This window comes from Aptenodytes forsteri, unplaced genomic scaffold (assembly GCF_000699145.1).
Source record: "Aptenodytes forsteri isolate BGI_AS27 unplaced genomic scaffold, ASM69914v1 Scaffold354, whole genome shotgun sequence".
NCBI lineage: Eukaryota > Metazoa > Chordata > Aves > Sphenisciformes > Spheniscidae > Aptenodytes > Aptenodytes forsteri.
The window spans coordinates 124,577-137,184 of NW_008795043.1; the positions used below are offsets into that span (position 1 = coordinate 124,577).

The 12,608-nt window shown below is 40.7% G+C and overlaps 1 protein-coding gene across 2 annotated transcripts in view; it reads left to right on the forward strand.

Annotated features, from left to right (window-relative positions):
- The window catches only part of GRIA4 (glutamate ionotropic receptor AMPA type subunit 4), a 109,431-nt gene extending 101,913 nt beyond the window's left edge, over positions 1 to 7,518 (forward strand). For both annotated transcript variants that reach the window (XM_009276945.1, XM_009276946.1), the window contains exon 13: positions 6,387 to 7,518. In XM_009276945.1, coding sequence (XP_009275220.1) covers positions 6,387 to 6,551 — 165 coding nt within the window. In that variant the 3' untranslated portion in view covers positions 6,552 to 7,518. The remainder of the gene's footprint in view (positions 1 to 6,386) is intronic.
- Positions 7,519 to 12,608: the final 5,090 nt, after the last annotated feature.

Below are 12,608 nucleotides of genomic sequence, written 5' to 3' on the forward strand. Positions count from 1 at the left end.
ACCCTCCCTTTGATACATGTTTTATGCTAATTGTGTGGCATTTTTTTCACAATATCCTGCTTCAGGTCAACCTTTGCCCACTATAGTAACTGCAAAAAGTCACTAACCAGTGAATAGACCTTGATTATTGTCCTCAGCTTTCAGTAACGCACCCCCTTACCTAGCTCAGGACTAGTGTATTTTAGATGTTCACGCAGTGATTTTGGAGAGTGAACCACTGATGTTGCCGAGCTGCATCCTGCGTAGTTCCCCTGAGTAGGCATGCAGGGATGGTTTACTAATGTACTTTTTCTCATCCGTGCAGTGAGTATCTTGCCAACTAATCATTAGTCAAATCAACTCTCTGACCTTTGGAAATGGCACGTAATAGCAAATTGAGCTTCTAAATATAACTTTTACATAGCTCCCAAGCTATACTGGCTGCTTTATAAGTGAAGGTGCAGCTAGGACCCTGCCCTTTCGTGCTACCTAGAGCTCCCTTGCCCTTGCAAATAGCAAGCCACATGTCTCTTCTGTTAACAAAAAGCTTGAGGTACATTTTCCTGAAATCACTGAGCCATCCCTATAGTGGAAGAAACAAAAATTTAGGGAAAGGAGATGAAGAATATAATTTTTACGTTGCCACCTAGAAAAATTTTTGGAGGAAACAACTGGAGATACAATTACTATTTTTTATTTATTATTTATATAGCGCTGGAGTACACGGCGCTGCACAATAGGTGAAGTGTGCCAAACACATAACAGGTCCCTGTCCCGAGGAGCTTACAGTCTAAAGGCACAGCCGGTACAATACCGAACCATACAGTACAGAGCAAACACAGAGTGAGCAGAGAATGGTGTTTGAGCATGATAGCTGGAGCGCTGCAAGGAATAGGTGGGTTCTCGGGGGGGCGAGGGAGGGGGCTTGGCATACACTGGCTGGGAAACTATCCCAAACATACTGTTGTGTGCAGTTTTCTTTTGTTCCCTGTTGTACAAGGAGTCATGACCCTAGGTATATTTTAATTGTAACAGAGCTGCATAATTTCCCCATGTAAAAAAAAACAGTCTTAGCTGTGCACTTTGTTCACTAGTGAAAATGTGAGGCATAGTAGGTGTCAGGGGGACTCCAAGAGTATAGGCCAGTGTTCATTACTGTGAACTGGGAATCGGGACTTCCAGATGCTAATATTAATCTCCCAAGTTCACCGCCTACTGTCAGTAATAAGGGTCTTAAAAAGAAATAATCCTGTGCAAGTAATTGTGCAAAATGCAAATGAAGAGATATTTTTCCTTTAAATTCTTTAGTGATGTGCCCACAACTGAGAGTGTCCCCAGGCTGGTATAAAAGTAAGAGTCTCAGAAAACTTATTCCTTATGAAGTTTACAGGGTGCAATGCATCCAAACCATAGTCTTAAAGAAAGCAAACAAAAAACCAAAGCTTTCATTCAAATACTGACCTGCCCCAAACTGGCTTAGCATGCTAAACATGGCATGACTTGACAATCCTCTGAGTTCCCACCCAGCTCTGTGATTCCAGTGCAGCAAACACTATGATTACAATTGGAGAATTTATTTTAGCCTTACTGTTTTCTTGAAATAAAAATTAGGGCTAACGGAGTTTCATTTTTTAAGGAAAGATCATAAGTACCTTTCTCTAAAGTTTGGATTTTTGTGGAACCTGTTGCAACACAGAGATGAATTCTTATAGGAAAAAATACATAAAAAATGTCCACGTTGCATTTTATTTTATTGAAAATTCATGTTTCGGTCAGTCAAAACTTCTGATAATCTCTTAAAAACATTTTAGGGCACAGACATTTAAAAATTCACAGAAAAATAGAAATAACTAGGATTTCGAGCAAATATTTATAGACTTCTGAAATTCTTCATTTTACTTACTTGCCGTAATATTTACCTGAGAAATTTCAGCGTGTGAACTTCTTATAAAAATGCGTATGCTTATATGTGGAAGACTGCCAAGGTCCAGCCATCCTCTCCTGGCAATACTTGGCCATCCCTAGGCACACAGGCAGCGAGGGGTTACCTGTGTGCCATGCTCTGTACAGGGTGACTATGCCGTCTGTTCGTACACATGCTAGTCATAAACCCCTGTTAGCTGGCAGCAGAACAGAGCCCGCAACACTGGTTACACATATTTCTGCAGACATATGTCTGTCTTATGCATTTCAAAACCTTTGATATGTTTATTTATCCAAGGAGTAAAGGGATCGTATTGGGACTAAAACTTGCTAATATGGAAAGATGCTTGGCGGTTCTAACCTGCATGAGTAACCGACATGCTGACTTTTTAAGCTAACATCAAATAGTTTTAATAGTATATGTTTTAAACTAATGTAAAATACCTTAAATAACCCACTTGACAACTAATATTCATCACCATGTTTTTTCTTTTAGTTTAATCCAGTCAAAAGTGAGTTGCCTCAGGGAAATTCACCTGCCTGTGAGACAGCAGAAAATGAAAATGTAGGACTAGTCTGTATGTGTGGACTAGTCTATATTGTAAAGGACTAGTCTGTATGATAAAGGACTAGTCTGTACACGTGGGATAAAGACATTCAGAAGGGATGACAGGCTATTGCGTCTGCCGAAGGCAGGGAAGGAAGTTTGCTTTAATGAGGGAAAACAATCCCTTCCTCTTCCCTGTCCAAACTGGGCAGCAGTTTTCCATTTTCGTGTATCAGTACTAAGCCCTTAGTACACTAGTTGAGCTGATGCCGTGAGAACAGTGCGGAGCCTAACAGCCTTCTCTCCAGCTGCCCTAGGGAAAAGCCCTACTGAGTTCCTCACCCCAAACCCATAGGCTTTCGAAGGGATTGTCCCAGTATCCAGCCAGCCACCACCACCGCCTCTCCGTGGCCGCCTCAGTGGGCCATGAAGCTCATGAACCAGCTTCCAGTTCAGCTGCCTTCAGCTGCCTTCTCTTGCTCTCCCATCCCATGCTGTTGCTTATCACCGTCGCCCTAGGTGGGCAATGAAGCTCATGAACCAGCTTCCAGTTCAGCTGCCTTCAGCTGCCTTCTCTTGCTCTCCCATCCCATGCTGTTGCTTATAATTAACAAAATTAATTACAAAACTACAAAAAGCAATGAAAAAATTATGAAATTAATTACAAAAAAGGTGAAGTGCTACAGGATGGCTCAGTAAATGTGTAATGCACTTATTTTGACTTGTATGAAGCTCATGAACCAGCTTCCAGTTCAGCTGCCTTCAGCTGCCTTCTCTTGCTCTCCCATCCCATGCTGTTGCTTATAATTAACAAAATTAATTACAAAACTACAAAAAGCAATGAAAAAATTATGAAATTAATTACAAAAAAGGTGAAGTGCTACAGGATGGCTCAGTAAATGTGTAATGCACTTATTTTGACTTGTATACTTCCAATTTCATATTCAAGATAGAAAAATTCATTAAGAGTTCATCTTGTGCCAAAGATACCTCCATGTGACCCAGGTGCTCGAGGAGTCTGAACAACAAAAGAACCCACACAGGCTAGGATATTTGTATTATATAGATATCAGTTTCTTAAATTACCGTTTCCCAATAGGAACAGAGCAGTCAGTGTTTTCACGTGATCAATTCCACAACTAATTTAATCAAAACTAATGAAAAATTTTAAAATACATTATCACTATTAACTGCATACACTTACCACACAGAGACTTTCACAATTTGGGTAATATTCAGAGTAAATACCAAGACTTTTCCCTCTCATCCCAGCCTCTCCTAAAACTGTTTCTGCAGCCAGGCCATAAATCTGAAATTGTAACAGCACAGTTAAGCAGAGTATTAGCCTGGCTTATTACCCATAGCGTAGTTTAAAATATAACACGGAAGCTTACCTGGTTACTTGGCTTTATGGCACCTTCCCAAGTACAAGTTTGACCTGCTTCTCCTGGCTTTGTTAACTGTCTGGGTTGTTTCCGTGGTGCGTTGCTGAGTTACTGTTAATCTCTGCCGTGAGAAGAGGGGAGTTGTTTTATTGCAGCTTTTTCTGTTATTCTGTGGAAGGCTGCTGAAAAATTGTTTGTTATTCTCATTTGATTTTTTTTTTAGGTGGATCCCTTTTTACTGTCTTTCTGTACTGAGTGTGTTGTCAATGGCCAGAAAGCTATGTAGACTGAGCTACAAAACCACAGTTACGCATAATTCGTATATCCCATATAAATCTGAGTTCTTTCTCAGATTTCCCAGTGGCAAACCCTGAATGGCCATGAACAGATAGCTGATCAAAGTGATGGAGAGATGGTGGTATATAATGATGACTTTCTGGGAAGTTTAGCACATAGCTAAGCTGTCCCTTTTCCACCCACGTTTGCATTCTGATCTGGTTTGGACTCTCATCCCTCCCCAAAACTAAAGCACCGTTGTTTTTTCTTGCCATTGACCAAAACATGTTCTGTGTATTTCTGCAGGCAGTTACCAGTCCTCGACATCCATTTGCAATGGGACTCTGGACATGCACTATGTGGAGCTACACCACATTGCATTGTGTCTGTGCTTTGCAAATGCATGGATTTTTATTTGCTGCTGGGGAGTAGTTGAGATTCTTGGTACTGTATGGGCCCAGGTCCCCACTCCCTCATTACCTCTCTCTCTTTTTATATCTAGCTGTTGAATTAGGTCAAGGTATGTTTGGTAACAGTCCCTGTCACAGAGTACTGTGGCAGCAGGGAAACTGTTCAAAGGGTGACTTTGGACATTGCAATTGATGATTATCAGAGCCAAGGTTTTTCAGCGTAAGGGGAATGCTGTAACACCCTCTGTAAGCTGAGGCCTTTTCCTGAATTTGGCTGCTTGTGAGGGCTGAGGTTTTCAGGGTAATTGATTTGGAAAGTTGCTTTTACATCCAAGCTCCGACTGTGCCACAACAGCAGCTGTACTTTAGAGAACTCTTTTCTGAAGGAGCTACTGATAGCAATGCAATATTAGACTGGTGCATTTTCACAGAAATGCACCCAGAAGCAGTGGAAACGTTTGGGAGTTTTAAGGAATCTCCCTCATCCCTATACACACACTCTCATATATAAAATTAACTTCAGCCATATATAAAATTAACTTCAGCATATCAAACACCAGCTCAGGATTTCACTGCTACCTCGGAAGGAGAAACTGGGCTCAGAGGGACAAAGTTCTAAATGCAGAGATCAGTAATAAGGCAAATAAAATGATTTTTATGATGTTGGTCATCCCTTTGCTCCTATGTGAATGCACCCTTCTGTCTCTCTTTTTCCAATTGGTATTTCAGATTGCATCCCTGCACACCAATTACATGGGTTAGTTGCATAGACTATAGCTTCTGCTGACTAGAAATCAGGCTTCCCCACTAATTAATATCTTAACATGGTATCTTTGAGATCTGTTTCAACCCAGCATAGTTTGGGTGCCTATTGTTTCAAGTGTCCTTGCTACATTGGTTGACCTTAGATGCCTCCCCTAATTTTAGTCATCTGGAAATCATTTAGTCTAAACTAGTCATCTTGGCTTTTTCTATCATCACATGAGAGAGCTCTTTTAGATTAGGTTACTGATTTTTGGATGACTAAAGATAGATGGCATAACTACATTTTTTTTTTTTTAACAAATCCAAATTTTTTGCTTGAGTCAATTAGTCCCTAAACAAGACTTTTTGTTCTGATTTACCTGAAAGTAGAGATTTTGAGATAACAAAAATGTAAACCTTCTTGTGGAAAATTTAGACCTAACATAGAAAACTATAGAAAAATTGTATAGAAAATTGTAAAGAACATTTCCTTTGAAAGTTCCCACCTTCTCTAATTGTAGGAAAATATATATATGAAAAGAGATTTGAGGACAGTTCTCAGATTTACTGATACTAAATTTGTGCACTGTGAAAAGAAATAATAATTTCTTTAGATTTGATCCATGGAATTATCACAAAGATAGCTGATATAGCTATTGCAATTTATAAACAATTTTCAGTAGTTATATTTTATCTTGACATTCCTAGTTGAAAGTCTAAACCTATAAACACCTGTGCATGACTTTATTCACAGATGGTAATGCTTTCAGGCTCATAAAAGGTCTTGATTCTCTTTTCACTGTATATAAATGTAGTTTGAAGCAGTTTAGAGGAAGATATTGCCTCTTCTGTTAATTTCTTGATCAAATTTGGATTTTATATTTAAATCAATAATGATTTATTGTAATGAAATTTACCCTCAGAATTGCTAGTCTTTTTTCCCCTAGTAGACTTAAATGCTACATATTATATTTATGATGATTACTATTATTATATTTAATGTTAACATGAAAAAATGCAGATGTCTAAAATTTGATATTTTGGTGTTTGCTGTGTCCAGGTTTGTTGAAGGACAGAAACATTGTAACACTTTCCTCTTTTCTCCTTTTTTTTCAAACCTAGCTTACCTTTTCTGAAGCCATAAGAAACAAAGCCAGATTATCCATCACAGGGAGTGTGGGAGAAAATGGACGCGTATTGACTCCCGACTGCCCGAAGGCCGTGCATACTGGAACTGCAATTAGACAAAGTTCAGGATTGGCTGTAATTGCATCGGACCTACCATAAAAACCAAAAAAATAATTGAGTGCCTTAATCAAACTGTGTTGGTGACTGATGGGAACACAGCACAGACTGTAACGACATGGGAGTGTCATTGATGAACTAATAATTTGGCTGAGAAAGGGAAGTACGTCCAAATGCGCCAGACATCATCAGCAACAATGTGTGCATGAGCTCAGCTCGGAAACCCAAACTCAGATTTTATATCAGGAAAATTCATAATTTAGTTTTGTTGGGGGGAGGGGGCTGGGAAGGGTGTATTAACAGCAACAAATTTCACTCGAGTGGACTTAAAACTAATAAGACTTGCCAATTTAGCGCATTAAACTGTGAAGAACATGCTCAGAAAGGACAACATTTTGGTCTTTGTCTTGACAAAGAGAGAAAAATAGCTATAGAAGTCAATGAACATGCTAACCTGTGTCTCCAGAACATCAATATGTACAATGGAACAATACTCAGCTGTTCAGCTGTAGAAATTAATCACTAAACTGTGATAAGAAAATAATAAATATGTAAATCCTGTGAACAAATAAAGAAATTATTTACATTTTCTTTGAAAAAAGAGGAATATTGAAACATGCTTGCTTTTTAACTGATGTAAATTCGGTAGAGGACAACACAATTCTTTTTTCTAACCATCTTAGGGAACAATTCATTGCAATAATTGATATAAAATGTCATCACTGTAATAAAATTCAGAGACTTTTTTTTTATAAAAGCTGTTGGTCATCCTCTTGTTTGCTGTTACCTTCATTCTGTTCCATCATTCCGTGTTCCACAGATTTGCATCTGTCTAATACAAGAAGCAAAATGATAAAATGTTTAGAGTACATCATCAGTCTGCAGTGTAGAATCAAAAGAGACTACGGGTCACTCATGTTACAGATATTATTTATAATCTTGTTCTGTGTAAGAAACTGTGGTTTTTGTACCCACCAAAAAGAATAAAACAACAAACGTTCTTATAATATCGACAGAGCTTGAGTTGTTTTCTGATCATTAGGGATGTCACCTGGAAAATAGAATAAGGTGGTTCATTTCTTACCACAGGATGCAGGACCTTATCGGAGACAGTCTGAGTCCCTGCACATTTGTGAAGTGCTTTTAAGTCCTTAGAGAGGAGGGACTCGAAGCTGTCAAAGTATTGTCATGATTATTCACTAGGTATTTTAGTACTAGTCACTAAAACCCTTTCTGAGAGGTTAGGGAACCATTTAGTGATAGGGTTTGTTCTCTGGGTATGTCAAGGGATGAGATACCAGGGATCAGGAAAGTTCAAATGACAGTCTTTCAGACTGATGTGATAGACTCAGCGTGCTTGGTACCCAGCAACCTCAGTTTTTGTCAGCCAGCCTTTCAGTGGCACGCTAGGGAAAGGCTAGCAGGCACCATTTGAATAAAAGCCAAATATCAACAGAAGCAGGCATGTCTGTAGGTGCAAAGTTGTAGCAAGTCTCTTCTGCCATGGTCATTCTCCTTGGCCACACTAGATACTGCAGTGGTCTCCAAATCCAGAGAGTATTGCCACCAGTGTAACAGCTCCATGCCAGAGCCCAGACGGCAAATCAGATCAAACCTGGATTAGTCATAGCTTCTAATGCCCTCGTGATTTTGCCAGGCCCATGAGGGGTCATGTTCAGATGGCTTACATTTCGCCAAAGCCTCCGTGGCTGGTGCTTCTCTCAGCCCCCAGGGCTCCAGGCCCTCACAAAAGGGAGTGTGGGTGCAGGGTGGAGCCTAATGCTGCCAAAGGATGACCAACCCTCACAACTGCAGCAAAGGATAACCAAACAAAAGCACTACTAAGGTGATACCCATCCTATGTGATACAGACATCTACAAAGTACCAAAGCAGGTGTTAGCTTCAGTTGAGGTATCGACAACATAGATACAAATTTCTTACCTCAAATACTCTCGACACCCTTTATAGTTACTGGAGGGAAATAACCAATGAGAGTGAATGACTTCATCTTAAAGTAGACATGAAAACATCAAACTGCTGAATCACAGCAGCAAGAGCCTGTATCTTTCCACTGACTATAATCTAGGCTGAGGGCAACCAGTTCTTATACAGAGCCTGACAGTGCAGTCAAAGGTGAAAATAAGATGATGCTTACCCCTAAGGCACAATGACTGTAAAGTGTGCAGGGGTCTTAGAGAAAAAGACACATAACAGTACAATGAATCACCGTGACTAAACTTACTTTATATTCTTGTTTCACTGGCATGTTTAGCTCATTCATGAGTTACTGTGAACTGTTTGTGTTTCTGTGGCTGGAATGGTGAGTGTTCTGGTTTTTCTCCAATTTGAGTAAAGCTGGGAGCTCCCTCTCAGACTTCTTTTTACAGCTGAATTTAAAAAGCAACTTCTGGATTGTTATTTTAAAAAAAAAAAAGGAAAAAGAAAAAAAAGTGTTTGTCTTGATTGTTCGTAAAGTAACATATTAGAGGCTGAACAAATTGGGAGGCTGAGTGTGAAGGATGCTGTCTATTTTGTTCTACTGCGTATGTCTGTTTTTCCAGGAGCTCATCTTCATCCTTTCCTCATTCAGGACTGTGAGCAGTGCCAGTGCTGTCCTGGGATATTCTACTGTCTTCCAGTGTTACTCCTCTTACATGCTCCCCTGTCTCTTTAATGCACTACAGTTATTTTTCAACTTCAGTAAACGGCCCATCACTGCAGTTAGGAATGTCACTCCATAGAGCCCATTCCTAATTGCCTAAGTCAGGTTTCCACTTGGCAACGAGACCCCTAAGTCCTTTGAGATGTCTTGTCCAGTGTCAGTAACTACCGAGGATCCCCACTGAGAGGATTCACAATTGAGCAGCAGGAGCAATGCAGCCGCCGAGCAGCATGGCCATGGAGTGGCGTGACGCACCAAGGGCATGCAGCCAGCGGCCACAGGGGGGAATCGTTGCATCCTCTCACCACTTCCAAGCCTTGCCCTTGGCAAGGCAACGCTTCGCTCAAAGAAAACTTGGTCAGATGAGGTGAAGAGGAAACTGTGACTTTGCCGATGCCAGTCATAAAATACCACTGATATAAAACAAAAAAAAAAAAAAGGAAACTGGATGGGAAAATGCTACAGCAGAGAGAGTTGACTAGAATTCAGGTGGTTGAGAAAGCAGTCTCAGAGTATCAGTCTGCTCTCTCCACAGTAGCTTACTCTGTTGTCTTACTCCAAGGGGGTAACTGTCACAACTGCTATGGCCATCTTCACATATCTTAGCTGCCCCTCTGACATTTTTTCTTTTGCTTTTCCCCCTTCTCCTGAAACACTCATTTCTCACTTCTCTCTGTATCTTCCCCCCATCCTTTTGAAGATCAGTGCCAGAAGTCACCTTCCTCCCATGTGTAGGAAATATGACCCAAAGGAGGAGATCCCTTCCTCAGGTCAGGTTCAGGAATGCCATGGTCTCCATTCCTATGAGTATGAGGGTCTGAGGCTCCGAAAAGCAGCAGAGCAGCTCCTGGCAGCTGCTGGGCTGCATCCCGCCTTCCCAGCACAGCGGTCACGGCTCTCCTCCATCCTCCCCCCTTGCTCTTTCTTTGGCCACCTCCATCTAGCAGCTTCATGGCAATGACTGGCTCAAAGGGAGAAAAAATAAGCAAAGGAGGCTATTAATTAAAGGAATCTATTAATATTGAGGCATTTAGTCAAATATCATCCATATTTTTCCAAGATTTTGCCCTCAAAAAGAATACAGGCAACAGAACCTGACCCATATTCCTTCACATGGGATGCCCCAAGCCATACTGTCTGGCCTCCAGCTAACGGTCCAGAAAGTGTCCCATCAACCTTGAGTCATATCTGCCAGTCCCAAAGGTATCTTGATCACCACAGAGAATCAGAAAGAGCACAGGATAGCCATATGTGGGCAAATGAATTGAGGGTGGTCAAAAGAGTGATTCTGATCAACTAAAGACTCATTTCTTCTGCATAAACCTAGGCATTTGGGGTCACTTGGGATGCCTTTGAGTATCCCACCTAGTCGCCTACTACAAGTCCAGAAAAGCATGAGTTTCCTGTAGATCCTGGGTCAGATCTAAGAGCCCCGTGCAGATGTCTCAGATGGCCTAAGGCATCTCAAATGGTACCAGGTACCTGTGGGAGAGTAACTGAATTGTGTCCTATAGTCTGTTCAGCTGAGTTGTTTTCAAGCCTCCATTGACTGGATCTCCATGGAGTATGAAAAGACCTTAAACACATAATTTTCCTATAGACATCTACATTTAGCTATCTTAATGATGAACTGAATGATACATGTATTTATCTGTCTCTAAAATAATTTCAGTTTTGATGTAACCAAGTGCAACTATTAACATTAATACTTACAACAATATTAGACTTGTCTGCAAAATAAGTGTCCTCTGAGCTGGTGTGAATCATACTGTAGGACAAGCCTGCTTTGATGTTCACTGTTATATTAGTTGGTTTTTGTTCTACTCATTCAATCCTCCCACACTGGTGGTGTATTCTATTAAACACCTATTAAATTCAAAATCAGTACAGACTTGCTGTGTTGTCTGAGGACCTCACATGCAAAATTAGTCTTACACAACCACTTGTTATTGCTGAATTTCACCTAGAGACTATCCTGGGAGCTGAATGTACATATTCTGAGTTGAATTTGTCTCAGTGCAATTGAGAACAGAGCCTGGGGAAAGGAGTACAACTTTATACAACTGGTTGTAATCGTCGTGTGTGGTGAAGGAGGACAGTGGTACCTGTTCACCTCTGCTCCTTAGTAATTCTGTACTGGCTACTGCCCTGATAGGATGTCAGAATGAAGAGCAAATATTCTTTAACTTGGTGTAGAAACTCCAGTGTTTTTCTGCCATGTCAAAGTGTAAGCAGGCATTCATCCCTGACTAGACAATTACAGCAGAAGGGAGCTCCTAAAGCTCTCAACTGGAAGAATGTACCTACTACACTAATGCCAAAAGCAAGAAAAGAAGGGCAGCCTGCAAGGAGCTGCAGAGATTTGTTGTAGGCATGGATTAATTAACACTGTTACAACAAAACGTATAATTGGCATGCAACAGCCAGTTAAACGTCAACCGGAATGTCTAAGGGTAAGAAGTCACCAGTGGAATTATAAATAGAAATTTAGAGTCACTTCCTTTTCTAAATGAGAGGAGTGTCACAGATTCCAAATAGCTTATTGATTTCATAACAATTGCATTGAATGTAAGGTCAGGCAAGCTGAAACTAGTAAATAAGAATCATAGAATAATTTAGATTGGAAGGGACCTCCGGAGGTCATCTGCTTCAAACCTCCATTTAAAGCAGATTCAGCTTTGAAGTTAGATCCAACTTGGAAGTTTGAGAGGCTTCTCAGGGTTAGTCCTATCAAAATTTTAGTATCTCCAGTGTTGAGATTGCATAACCTCTCTGGGCAACCTCTTCAAGTTCTGAACACCCTCAATATTTTCTTAAGTTCAAAATTTTCCTAATTTTTTTTTTTGCTCTGCATTGAGAGTGGATTCAAATGTAGCAACGCATATTCCAAGCTGCTTACTTAAATGCAAATGTGTATTATTGTTTGTGTAACTGAGCTCAGAATCTGGATGGATCTGTTAGATGAGACTAAGGCACACTGTCATCACACTTCAGAGGAGCATGCACTGCTGTCAGCCTTTCCTTATGGCTAAAACAAAGATTCACACTCCTAGCTCACCAATCCCTCATCTTCCATTAGCACCAAACATTAAAAAGTTATAAAGGCCATACCCTGAATGTCTTTTTAAAGTGATCTATCTCTATGTTGTGGTTTAACCCCAGCCGGCAACTAAGCACCACACAGCTGCTCGCTCACTCTCCCCCAGTGGGAATGGGGAGAGAATCAGAAGGGTAAAAGTGAGAAAACTCGTGGGTTGAGATAAAGACAGTTTAATAAGTAAAGCAAAAGCTGCGCATGCAAGCAAAGCAAAACAAGGAATTCATTCACTACTTCCCATCGGCAGGCAGGTTTGACTCGAGTTCACACTGGAGTTCCAGCCTGTCCAGTACAGCAGCACAGAAACAGCAGCGATGCCCTGGCCATCTGCCAGCCCAG